Here is a 17,298-nt window from a genome sequence, read left to right as displayed (position 1 = left end):
TTGGTAGCCCAATTTTCCCATCACTAAGTTGAAGCATACTGGTAAAGTTCTTTTCATCAGTACTGCGGCACTATACAATACAAAAACAGAGTGATGACAGTTGTGCTGATTTGCCCTTCAAGTTCTACATTATCATTTACTTCTTTGTTTGCTAAAGATTTTCTTTGCCTGAGAAGCACATAAATGTGTTCATTGCAATGCATGCCAGTAAATGTATGTGTGGGGGGTTGGGTCTTGCACAGTAATTCACTGATGCTTTGCTTAGTAACATGCAATAAATATGTATGCATTTTGGTCCAGAGCATTTTCACTATCAGACACCAGAGGCTAAACAACTGCATTAATGTGAAATTAAAGCATATTATAAAAGGGGTTATTTAACCCAGCAATGACAGTACACTTCAAAATTATGCAACTGTATTATTTTCTACCTTACCAGCTATTCGGAAGCTACTCCTGGAGATCTCATGATAAAACCCAATGCCAAGAACCTACTTCTATCCTGAATCTAACTTTTTTTATTCTAAACTAATGGCTTTAGTTCTGGCACTCAAAGTTTCAACAAATTCACTTAAGGTATGAAGTTATTGTGCAAATGGAACATGACCATTACTAATTCAATATTTAATATGTATTTTACTCTCCTACATGCTGCTAGAGACCATGGAGCTTGTCTCAAACCTTTGCTGTAGTTTTACTGCAAATGTACTTAACAACAATGGAACTCTGTAATAATTAGTGACATGATTATGTCGGTAAATCCTTTAGAAGTTCTTACCTACAAACTGCTTCAAAACACTGTGGCCACTCTCAATGTTTTGGGTACTATTCCTTTTGGTGTCTGTTTAAGAGTCTATACCCTCCCCTCCCATCTTTCAAAACTACTCTGAACGACTTCCTAGCTAAAACCTGGCTCTGTTCTCGCTCAAACCAGGATAAACTATATCCCTAAATGTGAAAAAGTACATTTTTATTCCTTACACCGTGTCTTAGTCTCCCTTTTTCACTCATTTCCTTATTCCCATCTAATTCTCTTTCCTGACTTTCTCTCTAAATATACCATAAGCCTGTTTTTCCCTCACTTATTGCTGAAATTCCTATTCGTATTAGACTAACTTACCTTTAGTTTTTCTACAGACTGTAAAATTTCTCTAAATATTAAATGATTGTCAAATACCTTGTATCGATTCCTAACCAATGTTTTTATATACTGTATCCAATTTATTATAATTATTTAAACCACAGATGTTTTTGTTTTATTTTTGAAGACTGTAAAATTACTGTTTTTAAAATGGTTTGTAATAATTAGGAGCTTTTATCCCCAGGTCTCCACTGAAAATGCGCTTCTACCCAGTTAGACTTCTCAGTAATCAAATGTCAATAAATAAAGAGTACACACACACACACCTCTAGTGCAGATGCATTATTTTTAGTCAACATTTTCAAGCATGTCAAAAAAAATCATTACTGTTCCAGGAAAGGCTTTCATCCCATTTTGCTGATTCAAATGATACATCCTTAGCCATGATTATATTATACTCCATATAACAGTCAGCAAGCTAGATATGGATCAGTTCCTGTTTCAATTCTACAACCTACATGTGACATTGTATCTAGATACTTTTGTGCCTGCAATATCAGCCAGGTCTAAAACTAACAATTTTGCTTCTTCCTGTAGCTTTGCCAGCCTGCCCTAAGATTTCAGCCATATGCTGTACACCTTTGTATCTGTTCACTTTTCACATGTCTTGCCCTTTAATACAGACTACCAAGATGCTGTAGCACATGCAGCTAACACCATTCATTCTGGTCTTTTCAGTTTTTCCAGAATTCTCTGTCTTATCTTCAATTAATCTGTCCATACTATTTGGCATCATCTCTGGTAAGCCTCTTACCTCATCACTGTCATTTTATTTGTAGCTAGATCTTAGCTTCAGCCTCGACTTAAAGCAGACTGGAATGAAGCTCCCTTACACAGATAACATTATACCTGACAAATACCACAATTTATAGTACTTTACCTTTCATTTCAACTTTGCATTTGTTGAATCAAGCTTTGTCTGTAGTGATGTCTGAATTCTGTTTTAAAATTCAGTCTCAATGAATATTCTCCTTGAAGAATACAGAACTGACATGAGTTCTCCAGTGTTGTGCTCCAGGTGTTCCCCCCTAGGGTGGGTAACCTGTTAAGAACAGAAGGAAGACTTTGGTTTTAACAGAGATGAAATGGATTACTTGCTACTAGACTCGACTTCAGCTCAGTGCTGTTTCTCAGCATTTTCTTCAAATATTAGTTTTGTGAACATCTGATTAGATCTTTCCAGGGGCCCACTGCTTTAAGGATTACATGCAGCTATATATGGTTTACCAATAGTATGGAGGTACCATGTGCCAGGTTCAAATTCATGGAAGTCTACAGCAACTGTCTCATTGTAATCCTATGTCTGGGCAAGTCAGAATGTGTTTGGATCAGCCATACTTCTGGCAAGTCTCATAAGAATTAGGAATCTGTTCCAGGATTAAAATACATTCAAACTGCATTTTCTGAACTATTATGCAATTTCTATAATCTGTTCACAGGAGCATGCACAAACTGAAGACACAGCTTCTTTAAAACCTTTTGCTTCTACTTCACAGTCATATTTTCTGAAAACCAGTTCTAAACAGCTCTAACGTTTTCATGTAGAATGCTGACACGATAATTTATTACTGGAAACAGGATCTTTAATCCACATGGGCTTTTTCAGACTCAGCCACATGGGGAGCAGTGCCTAGTAAAGGACTTCTCCACAGTCACGTACACGTAGCAGGCAAAAAGAGGCTGTCCACAGCTAGTCAATTTAAGAGAGACTAGATGTTTAAACATCACAACTTTGTAATTTTTTTCATGTCCAAGACTGTTCCTGCCCTTTTAACAGGTGCATCACAACTGGAACTATTTTTGTTTCAATATGACATTTGACTTGTTCTACCTTTGCTAGCATGTGTAGTCTTCTTGTGGAACATACTACTTTTCCAGGCTCCCTACTGAAATGTTGACACTTGAGATGCTGAGTGCTAAGAAACCGAAAAGAAAGACAGAAAACAGAACAGGGAATCTTGAAAAAATTGCTCTTCTGCTTTAAGGGGGGGGGGGGGGGGGCAAGCCTCATCAGCACTTCTCCAAACTTATAAATAACAACTCCAAGATCACCATACCTTGAAGAAAGGGGAATATTCTGAGAAATGGCTTCTCTGATACAGTACATACAAGTCCGATCTTTCGACTATTCAATCTCTTTATTCTGGGACTCGCTTTAGTGAGTCTACAGACATTTCAAATGGTTACCGCTTTTCCATCTCCAATCTTGAGTCATCTACTACTGCTAGTACTGGGCCTTTAGTATTGTACCCACCTCATTCTGACTTAGTTCCTCACAAAAACGGTTTAACCACTTCTCAGACTGCAGGCATGCATGCAGTAGCAATCATAGCTGATCCAGAATGTTTGGCTACAAAAATCACTGAAAATGAAGTCTGCCCTTTTGCAAACAAGTTATGTTGCATTCCTTTACTATCTTCAGATATTTATTTTTTATGTGTAACTTTAATATGTTCATCTTGATTTGGAAAGTGATAGGTTCTCTTGACATATGGCATATCTGGATCTCCTGCAATATGCATCTGGCAGACTTGTGCCTAGTATTGGAAGTCTCACTGGCTTATTCTGAATGCCTAACTTGCTTCTTAATTTATTTCTGTAAAATACATTATGTACTCACTTATGTTACTGTCCACAGCCGTGCTTAATGCTTTTTCCCCTAATAACTCATTTCAGATTTGACTTCCCAGAAGCAAAAGCAATACCAGTACATGCTGCTAAACATGCAGTATGTAACAGTTTAAAAGCAATGTGCCAAGCAGCACAATTTGGTCATCTAGCTATACTACTCTAAACACTGGTAGCAGAGAATTCTTTCCAACCACAGAACACACCTGGATCTAATGAGGGTAAATCACCTGAAAGCTGGAAAAAAGTTATGACCTGGACTCGTGTCACAGTTACTCAGTACTAGTTATGTAAACTGTTAGAAACTGCAGAGTCTAATAATCTAATCAAAACTACAACACATCTTATAAACCCAAATAAATGCACATGGCAACTGGGTCATGTGAATGTTTACACCTTGCCAGTACTCACCCTTAGAACTTACCTCCTTTTTCCAGGGAGCAACAGGCCAGTCATACCAGGGGTGAATTTATGAATACCTACCCAATTGACTAATTCCGTCTAAAAGGAAAACAGTGCTACATTGCTTGATCTCAAGAGGACGCTTGTCCTAGGGAAGGGGTAGTTGTTGCATGACAAATCTAACTCTGCACTGCAATTTGCTTATTTACTGAAGCAGGTAAAGCTATCTGGTTCTAGTGTTTACTGGACTGTGAGTTGTGGAGGAATAAGAGTTCTTGGACTGCCAAATTCCTAATGGCCCAGAAGGCAAAGCATAGATCACCCTTAAGGAGTCTATAGGTCACTGAATACAGGGGCAAGGCCTCTAGCCTCTCTTAACATAATGTTCTTTAGACCCATGACTTTTTTTTGTCAGAAACTGAGGTGCTCTCCAAATGCTCAATACGTTTAGTAAGATACACCCCCCAAAGGAGATATATTCAATGCAGAATATAGAGAAGTAAGAACATCTTTGGGCCTAGAAGGAATACTTTTTGTGACTGGCTGTGCCACACAGCATTTTCTTGACTACAGCTACAACATGATGATCAAAGGAGGGGGAAGTTATCTACACATATTTCAAGGTCTTTCAAAACATCTTTATTTTGGAGTGTGGTGTTTCTATACTATAAGTTGGGCAGAGGGTTTGTTTGCCAAATGCAACAATATTGCATTTTTTAGCATTTAGTTTTAGCCTGTTTTCAGAGCACCAGCTATTAACATGTATAAGCTTACTCTGTAGCTTCAGTATATCAGGAGGGTTTTAAGTAGAAAGTACAGTTTTGTACCTACCATAAATGTAGATGTTTGAGTGGTCACCCTGCTGCAGTCATCACACTTGGGTTATCCTCTCGTCAGGCGGTCCCGCAGTTGGCCTGAATTCCAAAGTCTTGGTCCGGCATCGGCTGCTGTCACTTCTTTCCTGACGTCAGTGCGCCAGGGGTATATAAGAGGTATCCAACACCATTTTCTTCAGTTTTTCTTGCCCCAGATGTCAGGTGCCCCCCCAATAGGAGGTCACTACATAGTATCAAAAAATAAAGTAAAGCACAAATAAAACATACTTCCAGCTATAAGCAAATACACCACAAAGGCTGTATCAGATTTAAAGGCATAGAAAGGTTTCAGCTAGATCAGAGGGGATGGAGGGAGGGTAACCTGGACTGCAGCAGGGTGAACACTCGAACATCTACATTTATGGTAGGTACAAAACTGTACTATGCTCATCGTGTTACCCTGCTGCAGTCATCACACTTGGGTTGAATCCCATAGCTAAGGATGGGAGGTGGAATCAAACAGGGTTGGAGAAGGCTAGTAGGCCCTGCAAAACGGCAGTGGCAAAGCCAGCTCTAGTCTTAGAGTATAGTGGTAAGTGATGGTATTTGGTGAAGGTGTGTACTGAACTCCAAGTTGCAGCTTCCAGAATATCCTTGGTTGGCACCCCCCCTGAGGAAGGCTGTAGATGTAGCTGCTGCCCTGGTGGAGTGGGGCCTTATGCTAGCAGGAACTGGTTTTCCATGATGTGTGTAGCAAAAACGTATGCAATGTCCTATCCATTTTGAAATGGTCTGCTTTGAGATGGCCTTTCCTTGTGATGCTGTAGCATAGGATACAAAGAGCTGTTCAGAATTTCTGAAAGCCTTAGTTTTATCCAAGTAGTAACGTAGTTGCCTGTGAATGTCCAAGGAGTGTAGGAGTCTTTCACCTTTGTTCTGTGGATTTGGGAAAAAAGTGGGTAAATGGATGGTTTGATTTAGAGCCACACTGGAAACCACCTTTGGCATAAAAGAGGGGTTAATTCGTAGAGAGACTCTGTCTTGATGAAAAATGAGGAAAGGCTCCACTGCCATTAGTGCCTGTAGCTCTGAGACTCTTCTGGGTGAAGTAATTGCTAGCAGCAGGGCAGTTTTCCATGATATAAACTTTAAATCAGCTGAGAAAGCTGGCTTAAAAGGTGGAAGCGTAAGCTTTTGCAGAACAAAATTGAGGTCCCAAGTTGGCGTTGGTGCTCTCCTGGGAAGCCTTATGTTTTTGGGCCCCTCTGAGGTACTGCCTTAGAAGTGGATGTGAAAATAAGGGAGGATCCGTGTTGTAGTGAGCTGAAACAGCTGAGGTGTGGATTTTAATAGATGAAAAGGAAAGCCCTTTGTGTAACATCTCAGTTAAATATTGTAGAATCTGAGGTATGTCCGGCTCAAGAGGATTTTGACCTTTAGCTTGGTTCCAGGCACAAAATCTTTTTCATTTGTCTGAGTAGGCTTTCCTGGTGCTGGGCCTCCTAGCCTCCAGAATGACATCCATAACAGCTTGTGAAAGAGGAGCTGGCTGGTTGTTTAGGTGATTTGCCATGCAGCCAGATTTAAGGTCTTAAGCTGGCTGTGTAGAATCTGACTGTCTTGCTGTGTGAGCAGATGAGGAATTTGTGGTAAAATCCATGGTGGGCCGTGGGCCATATTCCTTAGTAGTGGGTAACAGTGCTGGCGTGGCCAGTCTGGGGCAATGAGTATCATTTGTGGTCTCTCCATTCTGACTTAAAGCAGCACCTTTGTTAGAAGGGGCAGTGGAGGGAAGGCATATACTGTCAACATTTTCCATCTGAATGAGAGTGCGTCCACTTTCCAAGCTTGATGGTGGAATGTCCTTGTGCAAAATTTTGGTAGCTGATAGTTTTGGGGGTTGGCAAACAGGTCTATGTCTGGGCGCCCCCATTTTTGAGTTATCATTGCAAATACTTGTGGATCCAGTTTCCACTCATGGGGATCCATGATGTTCCTGCTTAGGTCGTCTGCCAATGTGTTCTTTCTTCCTGGCAGGAATTGTGCTTGTAATTGAACTTGGTAAGTCAGTGCTGTGTTCCACAAGGTCACTGCTTGCCTGCATAGAGGGTAGGAGTGTATATCCACTTGCTTGTTTATGTACCACATTACTGTGGTATTGTCTGTCCTTATAATAAGTTGTCCTGGATGTAAGAGGTCCTTGAAGGCTGTCAGAGCATTCTGTACAGCTAGCATTTCGTTTTGACTGATGTGCAGATATCTTTGATCTGTAGTCCATCTGCCTTTAACGCACTGCCCTGCCATGTGCTCCCCCCAGGCACAGTCCGATGCATCTGTTGTCATAGTGGGGGTAAGGTGAAAGGCTAACCCTTGTTGAGGTGACATGCCCGTGACCACCATAGAAACTCCTGTTGAAGGCAGGGAATGAGAGGTATCACTGTTTCCAAGCTGTGGCTGTGTTGAATCCATACGCTTTTCAGGTACCATTGTAATTTCCTCATATGCAGTTTTGCAAATGGTATTTAGTAGTATGCAAGATGCCATGAATCCCAAGGCCTGCACAATTTTTCTTGTGGGGAGTTGGGTTTTTGTTGCAATTATTTTGAAGTATTGAGTTCTGTAGTTGCTTGTCTGGTGTGAGGTAAGCCATCTGAGCCATTGTATTTCAAGATGGCACCCAGGAATGTCATGTTTTGTGAGGGCACTAGTTTTGATTTCTTTTCGTTTATTGTGTACCCTAGGCAACTTAGAAGGTGTTTTACAAACACCAGATGTTGTAAGAGAATGTCCTTGCTTTCTGCTTGGATGAGGCAGTCATCCAGGTATGGGTATATTTGAATTCCTCTTTGTCTGCAGTATGCAATTACTGGTGCCAGACATTTTGTGAAGACCCTGGGCGCAGTAGATAAGCCAAAGGCAGTGCAGAGAATTGGTAATGGGTTGAACCTGCAATGAAACGGAGGTATCTTCTGCAATTTTGTCTGATAGGGACATTCAGGTATGCCTCCTTGAGGTCCAACGTTACTAGCCAAGCCTTCTTGCCCAACATGGGAAGAAGCTGCTGTAGTGTTAGCATCTTGAATTTGGGTACTTGCAAGTAGGTGTTTAGAATTGAAAGGTCTAGAATGGGTCTCCATGCATTGTCCTTTCTGGGGACTAGAATGAGCCTTGAGTAAAATCCTTGGCCTTGCTCCTTTGTAGGTACCAGTTGAATGGCTCATGTCCATGAGAGCTGCAATTTGTTTTTGTACCTCTGCCCATTGATTTTGTGGCAGGTTTGGCATTCCTTTTATCCTTGGCAAGGTGTGGAAATGGAATCTGTGTCCTTGTGAGATAATGTCTAGGACCCATTTGTCCTTTGCGATGATGCACTAGTCTGCAAAAAGTGCTAATTTTCCTCCCAAGGGAGCTGCCAAGAGAGTTTTGCTTGGCAGTTTGAGGGTTAAGTCATTGTGTTTGTCTTCTAGTAGTTTGAGGCCTGACTTCTCCTCCCTTCTGTGTTGCAGTGGCCCATTGGCGAGGTTTGTAAGGGATTTGTGCTTGACCTCTGCCCCTTGGGCATCTGTATTAACCCCTATGTGGTCTGTCAGAAGCTGGAAAGGACCAATTTTTTGTTGGCCAATTTCTGCTGAAGCGAGGGCTTGTACCTGTAAGAAATCTTTGACTGTCTGCATAGACTTTGCCTTATCCTCCATTTTCTTTAAAACCTCTTCTGCTTTAACACCAAATAAGACATCCTGCTGTAAAGGTGCATCTAGTAATTTTGCTTTAACATGATCCGGCAGAGTCTGTTCCTTTAACCAAGCATGCCTACGTATGACAGACCCAGTAACAGCTGCTCTACAGGAAGCTTCCAAGGAATCAAATCCACATTGTAAAGTATGTTTGCCCACCTGTTCAGATGCATGCAACAGATCCTGCATTTCCTTCAATTCAGACTGTTGAGAGTGTGTGCTCATCTTTTGTTTTAATTGAGACATTAGGAATTGCTGATATTTCAGCAAGTGAAATTGACAATTTACTGCTCTCATAGCCAGAGTAGCTGAGGTGTAAACCTTCTTCCCCCACCTATCTAGTGCTCTGGAGTCCCTTTCAGAGGGCACAGGGTTTTTAGCCATAGAAGCCTTAGCCCCTTTGGGACCCTGGGAGATTGTTTCTGGGTCAGCAACAGGGCTTTTGTAAAGGAATTTGTGTGAGTCAGGCACTCTATAATATCTGTCTGTTTTGGCTGGAGCAGGAGGCAGAGAATCTGGATTTATACTAGATTCTAAGTAAACATCATCCACAATGTCTAAAACTGGAGGGATAGCAAGTGGTCTGTGCTGGGGAAGTAAAAGAAACTCTAAGAGCCTTTTCTTTGAGTCGGAGTAGTCCTGGCCTTCCCAGTGGAAATGTTCCCTCATGGTATGTAAGGTTTCCCCAAAGGAATAGTCTTCAGGGGGAGATGCTGAGGGAATGGAATCTTCAGCATCAGAATCTTCATAAGGGGGAAAGGAGTAATCCTGTTCCTCATAGGAGTCTGAGGAAATAGAAACTTGATCAGAAGAGGCATAATCCTCCTCTTGTCTTGGCCTTTTGTCTGGGGGGGTTGGGAACCCCTTATCAGAGTAATCAAATCTTCAGTCATCTTAAGCATCTGTTTCTTAGGCATGGGGCCTTGAACTGGAGACTGATGTACAGTCTTTTTAGGTTTTAAAGGAGTCTTAGGCTTATGGTGTGAGTAGTCGGTCTCAAGACACCTTCTGTAACAGAAGGTGTTTCCACAGCACCAGCTTCTCCCTCTGCAATGGTGTCGGTAGGGGCTAAAGAAAATGGCTGCATCGGCCTAGTACTCTCTGCCTGAGAATCCGAAGCGGTCTGGGGTTCCAATTCTGCGGTCGTCAGGGGCTGCATAGGCGCCTCACTGAAAACCGGAGAACCAGTGACCGGCCCAGCAGAGGCCTCGGAGTCTGGCTTGGATCTAGGCTGCCTGTCTTTATCTTTGCGTTTTTTATGCACACCGGTAGTCGGTTGCTCCGACGGCATAGTATAATTAAATTTCCTACCGAAGTAGTGTCGAGCGAAATCAAAGTGTCGCTTTATAGTTCGCTTATTGAACCTAGCACAAAACCGACAACCAGTGACGTCGTGGTCTGGGCCTAGGCAAGGTATACAATAAGAATGAAAGTCCTTATGAGGTTATTTGCTTCCCACAAGAAATAGAATTGTTAACTTTTTCTGACATCGGACTGAGGCAAGAAAAGGTTCCCCAACGGGGTACTTAGCTTTGAAGACTTCGGACTGAAACTCGATTCGAAAATCTCAGATGTCGGCCGACCGGCACTTGCGAACTGCTTCTGCTTTGGGCACCACGCGGCAAGAAAGACTGAAGAAAATGGCGTTGGATGCCTCTTATATACCCCTGGCGCACTGACGTCAAAGAAGCAACAGCAACCGATGCCAGACCAAGACTTTGGAATTCAGGCCGACTGCGGGACTGCCTGATGACAGGATAACCCAAGTGTGATGACTGCAGCAGGGTAACACGATGAACATCACCCATTTATCTGTAAACTTGGTTAAACATAGTTCCCCTGTTTTGATGTGTTGATCAGGGAAGTCTATATGCCAAACAGCACAGGTTTCAGCATTGATCTCTGTGGTAGCTCACACTTTCAAGCTAGCTCTTTGAGGAAGTACCTACCACCCCCACAGTGTGGGTTCTGTCCCTCAGGCAATTAGCTATCTAGCTAGGCAATCTGATTGCTGATAAAAGTGAAACGTAATACGGTATCAAAATGCCTTGGTGAGGTCAAGTTATGCTATGGCTTATATAACCTCTCAAAAAATTCACCAGCTTCCACAGGACTCTCTCTTAAAGCCAAACTAATGAGGGTCAAGTGTAGATTCTTTATATCATAGTTTATCAGGGCTGTTACGATCTGTTCAAAGAAACTGCATACGAGGCTGATGAGTTTGTAATTGCCGAGGTCCATGGTGCGGATGTCCTTGTGAAGAAGCATCACAACTGTTGTGTGCCAGACTTTGGGGGCAAAGCCGGTGGATAAGTTTGGGCTGAAAAGTTGTAGGAGTTGATCTAGCAGAGTTATGTTTAGTGCTGTTTAGCAGACAGCCTGGTATGTGTATCAGTTCCCATAGAGGATACATTTCTTGTTTTGGAGAATACTTCTAACAAGTGCTCCTGTGTGATGGGGGTTTGAGGTCTTGTTGGTATACATAGGTTTTGTAAAGATTTTTCATGTTTTTTTCAGGTGACATTTGCAGTGGATTTGCTACCCAATGCATCTGCAATATCCACTAGATCAGAGTAGCCATTATCAAAATATATAAATTCAGAGCAATGTTGGGTGATATTTCATCATTTACTGACATAAGTAAAGAAAGACGTAATTATTCTTCACACGTGATACCAGACTAATTTCTTGAGAACACTGTTTTCCTGATGGTATTTTTTCAATACCTTGGATAACCTTTTGATGTTGACTCTGCATTCTAGTTTTTTAGCTTTGCTATATATTCTAAAGTGTTTCCTCTTATTTTATTATTCATTTATGCATGTGGATCACCAGGCTGGTTTGCCCTTACCCTTCCATTTTTTAGTTTTGATAGGGACTGACAGCTTTATACAGTTCTTTGGCGAATGTAAAATGTCTTTGCATAACTACTAGCTGTGGCAACATTTTGGGGTGGTGGTGGTTACAGTAATACTTGAACTTAACAGACTTCATTATAGAATTATAGAAGCTTTTACATATGACATCTTTGAATATTATGATACTTGCATCCCCTAGTTTAGGGCTTGTGAAATAGAAGGTTACCAATTTGTGGTCAGAGCTGACTGGGAAAGGGCACATTAGTGGGATACTGCACACAGATGCTATATTTGTAAAAGACCAGGTTGAGAACATTTTGTCCTCCAGTAAACTCTGACATATGATCCAGAGAATTCTTGCTTATGAAATCAAGTTTTGGAAATGGCCTACATTTGAGATATAGGCTTTACAGTTTATCTAGGGTAGTTAATTTCTCCCAGGATGATGGAGTTTATATGTCTGTGTGAAGTTCATCCAATGAATTTAGAAATGGACATGGTTTTCAGGTGTTACAGAGGGGGTCCTGTAACATGTCATGATCTGATAGCTGGTTTTATTTAGAGAGTTGAATCTTAACATTTTCAGTTTGTGGGTCTCTGGGAATCTAACTTGAGATAATGTAGTCTTTAACAAATATTGATACTCCACCATATTTTCTATTGGGTCAGAAGCACTGTTAAACCAGATTTCAGTAATACATAAATGTGCTCCAAATGCAGGAGTACTTCAAGGTCAATCAGTTTGTTATTTAGACTTCTAGCACTGAGCAGAGCCACAACAATATTGTCTGATGCTTTGTTTGAAATACTCATTAGCTGGACTTTGCCTAAAAAGGCATTATGGGGGCAACAAATGCTTTGTCAGTATGAAGAAGCCCTGGAATGAGAGGTGTAAGACAGTCATGGCAAAGCAAGTACAGCTGTGCAGCAGTTCATCCCATACTGATACATACTGCATCCCTCGTCAAATGACAACAGTTACTGAGCCGATTGTTGAAATCAATCATTTTATCCTTGTATCTCAGCATCATTCTTGGTAAAGGTAGATTCTGCTCAGTACTAATCTTTCTTGCATTTGCGACATGCGTGAAGAGCTCATAAATATCCCTGCATTTCCCTTACAGTTTTGAGTACCAAGTCTTTTGCACCCACATGGACTACCACCATCTTGTAATAATATTTGCTCATCCTGAAGTTCTTGAGGTTACTTTAGATGCTAGGGATCTTAGCACCTGAAAAACAACTCATTTTCACCTTACGTTTGCCTAATTTTGTGAGGGTATGTCATACTATAGAGTCACCAATCACCAGTACATCATTTTTAGTGAAGGGTTTAAGTATATTTGGTTTGGGGTGATTTTTTTCCTGTTGATTCTCTGCTGTGGATATAACATCATGTGTTGTGTTTTTTAACTTGCAAGACTTGATCTTGTTTGATCATAGTGGCTTAGGCAATGACTTTACAGCCTCAGCATATGATAATTTTCTGTTTATTTGTATGGAGTGGTGGTGTGGGTTGAAGTTCTCACAGACTCTTTTTCCGAGAGAAAAATCTCCACCTTAGCATCTCTTAGGTGTAGTTTTGTGATGGGGTAAGCAGTAATTCATTGTCTGTGAGAATAAGGGAGTTGCTACACTGTGAGTATACCAAATATTAAGAGGATTGCAAATGATGGAAGACATCTGTGCTGACCTTCCATTTCATTTCAAGACTTACCTGAATGCTAACATAAGATATATCTGTACAGTTGTAGTATACTAGTTAACTACTGGAGGTGCCCTACTAAGGTAGGAGCTTGCAATAATTTAACTTGTTCCTAAATACAGAGGTAGTGCCTTTAACACAGCCTGCTAATTGGTATGGCTCTGACTAGGCATGCTAGGAGTAAAACATTAATTGAAGTTCTTGTGTGTGCATTGAGGATAGGTTTGCACCATGTTCAGTGCAATATAGCTGTACAAACCAATGAAAAAAAGAAAAACAGACTTTAAATGGCTTTTGTCTCCAGCCAATAAAGCTAGCTTTCCAGAAACAGCAGCAGTTTATCCTTTCTCACAAAATAATCATCACTATGCCTACACATCTGCTGTATCAGTACCCAAATTGTGCATAGCAAAATGGAGAAAACAGCAGATTAAGCACAGGGAAACTATACAATAATTAATTAATTCAGTCATGTGACTGTACAACACAACACTTAATTACCAGAAAAGAAAAATGAAATAAATGGTCAGAGCTTGGCTTACTCAAATGCTACTAAAAATGGAAGAAAAAGTTAAAAGGAAGGAAAAGCAGTAGAATTAACACAGGGAGGCAACACAGAAGTTAATGAATTCAGCCAGACAACTCTACAAACAACACTTCAATTTCAGCAAGGAAAACAAAATAAAATTAGCAAAACCTATTTAAATAAGTCATAAAACTGCAGAAATCAGCAGGTAATAATAAGTGTACAAAAATCTAAGATACTTTCCTGATCTGACCCAATTTGAAAGCCCCCAAAACACCACCTTTAGCTTTTCCATCATGCATGCACCATTATCATGCCTCAGAGTCTTACAGCAAACTCAGTTACGACTGACGAGGGAACAAAAGAAGCAGCAAACAGTTAAATCGGCAGACAGGCAGGCTACAAAGGAAAATGATGAAAAAATTTACATCCATTATCCATTCTTTCCGACAGACTACTTTGTAAAACTGGTAAAAGATACATATTCTGTACTATTGTACACAGCTAAGACTTTAACGCAAGTTGCCAGTAAAGACAGAGTTAAATGCAAAATTGGTTATGTGGTCTGACATATGGTATATCAACATTAGAGGAGTCACACAGCTGAATGAAACTGGTGTCTGCGAAATGCAGATTTCACATAATTCTTTAAAAGCTGTTTTTGCTGAAGGAGGTCAATGCAATGAAGCAATTTCTCCTCTATACAGGTATACTGACATTGTAGTAGATTGCAAGTAGTCAGGAATTTAGGCAGCACAGCCCCCCCCCCCCCCCCAAGACAATTCTGTGGGTGGACAGGGCTCCGCCATGACACCAGAATATATTTTTAGAAACTGTGCAACTTCCACTTTCAAAATTTTTGAAACTGTAGTCTCAAAAATCAGTTTTAAAATGCAGTTGCATAAGCAGTTGCCATGCAACTAACAGACCCAAGGTTCAAAGAAGATGATGAAAAACACAACAAAGTTCAACAATCAGACTTGCATAATGGTCTGGTGGGGGTAAAGGAAGCCACTGTTGCTATAAAATGCACACAGGAAGCTCAAATGAGTGACTAAAGCAAACCAGTCACAGCTGAAAGACTTAGAAAGCTGATCAGAATGCTAAGCTATGCTGACAAATGAATGCAACAAAATATGTTGTATCCTTCTGTTTAACATATAACAGGGACCAAAGAGCACTCTGGTACCCGAGCGGAATTACTGACAAGCTACAGAAGCGCAGTACCTATATAACTTGGGATAACTAAGCAGAACACAGCACTGATTAAGTATTTTTGGAGGCTTAAGTTGTACCTTCATTTATTTTCAAAGAACACAAGCAGACTTCAAAAACAGTTTACTTAAAAGATGTGAAGAAAAATGACTGGTAGTTAACTACTGGAAGATTACTGAAGGGCCCAAAGTAAACTGCAGACCATGCTACTGACCCTCAATAGTCTGCTTTTTCTACCAACTAATGAAGTCTCAAATACTTTAAATAGTAGCAGGTAACAAGTGTACAAAAAAAATCTAAGGTACTTTCCTGATCTGACCCAATTTGACATTAACACTTGCATGCCTTTACTGACAGGTAAACTCATATAAACAATAGTAAAATTTATTTTTGATCAAAGCTTGCTTTAGCCCTGACAATGCCCTAGAAGATCCATGTCTGACTAGTGCTGGAGGAGCTGACTACATATCCCTGGGATAAGAACCAATATCAGTTACACACCAAGGGTGGAGGGGGACAGTCAGTAAGTTCCACAGCAGCAGCAAGGCCTAAGGGAAATATCTAGTATTAATAACTCGCGCATAAGGAAACAGTGAAACAAAACCAGCAAAGAAGTGTAAGCACTTCAGCCTATGACTATAAGTGTAAAAAACACACACACACACAAAAAGCACTGCATTGCACCTGCAGGCTGAGAGTAGTCACAAACAACAAAAAATCTTCTAATCTCCTGAAGTATAACTACTAAGGTTGTCAAGAAAAATCAAACATACATTTTAACTTCCTGCACAAAGACTGACAGAGCCCAGGTGTTATCTTCTCACTTTCAGCATTCCTCAATGCCAGCAGCAGAGATAAATGAACAGGAGACACAAGGATAGATGTTGCAGACATAATCGTGCTGCCTCATAAAAATATTTTAAAAGTCATTATTAAGAAAAAAAAAACTTACGTTCTTTATAACAAGAGTTTAGTCTAGTACATAAAATAAAAACAATTATTTTTACCTTAAAGGCCACGTGATTTTTAGTCACATTGCTTAGGACTATTAAACACTTTCTTTCTTCTCGTTCCTTGGAGCCAAAATGGAGTTCTTCTGATGGACTGTGGGAAGACATATGGATATAACAGGGCAATAATATGCCACAAATTAGAAAGAGAAAGAATGATGAAAGTAAAGAAAATATACTTTTTTTAACACAAAGATATACTCAGTCCCCATCTGCACATTGTGTTAAACTCTGAAAAATGCACGTGAGATGCATGGATACTCTGCTAGTGCACAAAACAGTTTTACATATAAAACACTGCAGGAAAAATATATGATGCACAGAAATGCAATGGACATTTAAAACTACACTAGTGTTCTAAAACTCCAAAATCTGCACCCAGTCCAACCACATACATTTTTAAAGAATGGCGTTTCGAAATGACAAGGCCATCAAGAGCCTGCAAAAGGATGCATATTCGGTAATATGGTCTGACATGAACAAGTTTTGTATAAACAGAGTTCTTCCACCACAAGTGTAAAGCATTCAGAATCAAGAAACACAATTAAGTTGTCACAATCTGGTGTGTTTACTTAGAATAAAAAAACTTTCCAGACCCACCACTGTTTAGCACTAAAAACACTTAACTGGCTCAAACTTCTTCAGAACCTATCTTACACCCAAGCCCATCTTCACTCACAAAATCATCTATACCTCATTTGCCTGCCCAGTAATTAGTAGAACTGGAATACGGGGATAACAAACTAGCCCTTCAGTCAAAAGGTAAACAGATTACCACATACAAACCACAACGGTGTGCTGGAGTCAGTCTCTATTTCAATAATGTAGCGGCTAGAACTTGGAATAAATTTCCTCTATCAATCAGGTCTATCTCACATCTTCACCCTTTCAAACCATTACTAAAAGATTTCCTGTTTGCCTCCTGGCTTTGTTCCTGCTCCTCACCTGGGACACAGCTTCTCCCAACATCCTTCTTTACCTTCATATACCTCGTCTTTTAAAGCACTAAATCACTTAACCTACTTATCCCCTTCTAATACTACACTTTATTGTACTACTTATACTTCTATACAGACTTTTAATTTAGCAAAAAGTACTACTCCATCACTACTTCTCAGTTAACACTTAAACTTGCTAATCCCCTCTAATACCTCATTCTAATGTATTTCTTAAATTACTCCTATCTTATACACCACTCTTCTATCTGTATAATCTCAGTATAACACTTGTATAATAATGTTTGTAAATATCAGTAGAATAACTG

The 17,298-nt window shown here is 40.3% G+C and overlaps 1 protein-coding gene across 1 annotated transcript in view; it reads right to left on the bottom strand.

Annotated features, from left to right (window-relative positions):
- Positions 1 to 17,298, bottom strand: part of MOSPD2 (motile sperm domain containing 2) — a 980,078-nt gene that overhangs the window by 311,452 nt on the left and 651,328 nt on the right. Inside the window, exon 9 of the mRNA XM_044071848.1 lies at positions 16,032 to 16,128. Coding sequence (XP_043927783.1) covers positions 16,032 to 16,128 — 97 coding nt within the window. The remainder of the gene's footprint in view (positions 1 to 16,031; positions 16,129 to 17,298) is intronic.

The sequence above is a fragment of the Protopterus annectens genome, chromosome 5.part0, assembly GCF_019279795.1.
Source record: "Protopterus annectens isolate FY-2018-M chromosome 5.part0, PAN1.0, whole genome shotgun sequence".
Classification (NCBI taxonomy): domain Eukaryota; kingdom Metazoa; phylum Chordata; order Ceratodontiformes; family Protopteridae; genus Protopterus; species Protopterus annectens.
The sequence above is the reverse complement of the archived record's forward strand: the minus strand, read 5'-3'. Positions and strand labels throughout refer to the sequence as shown.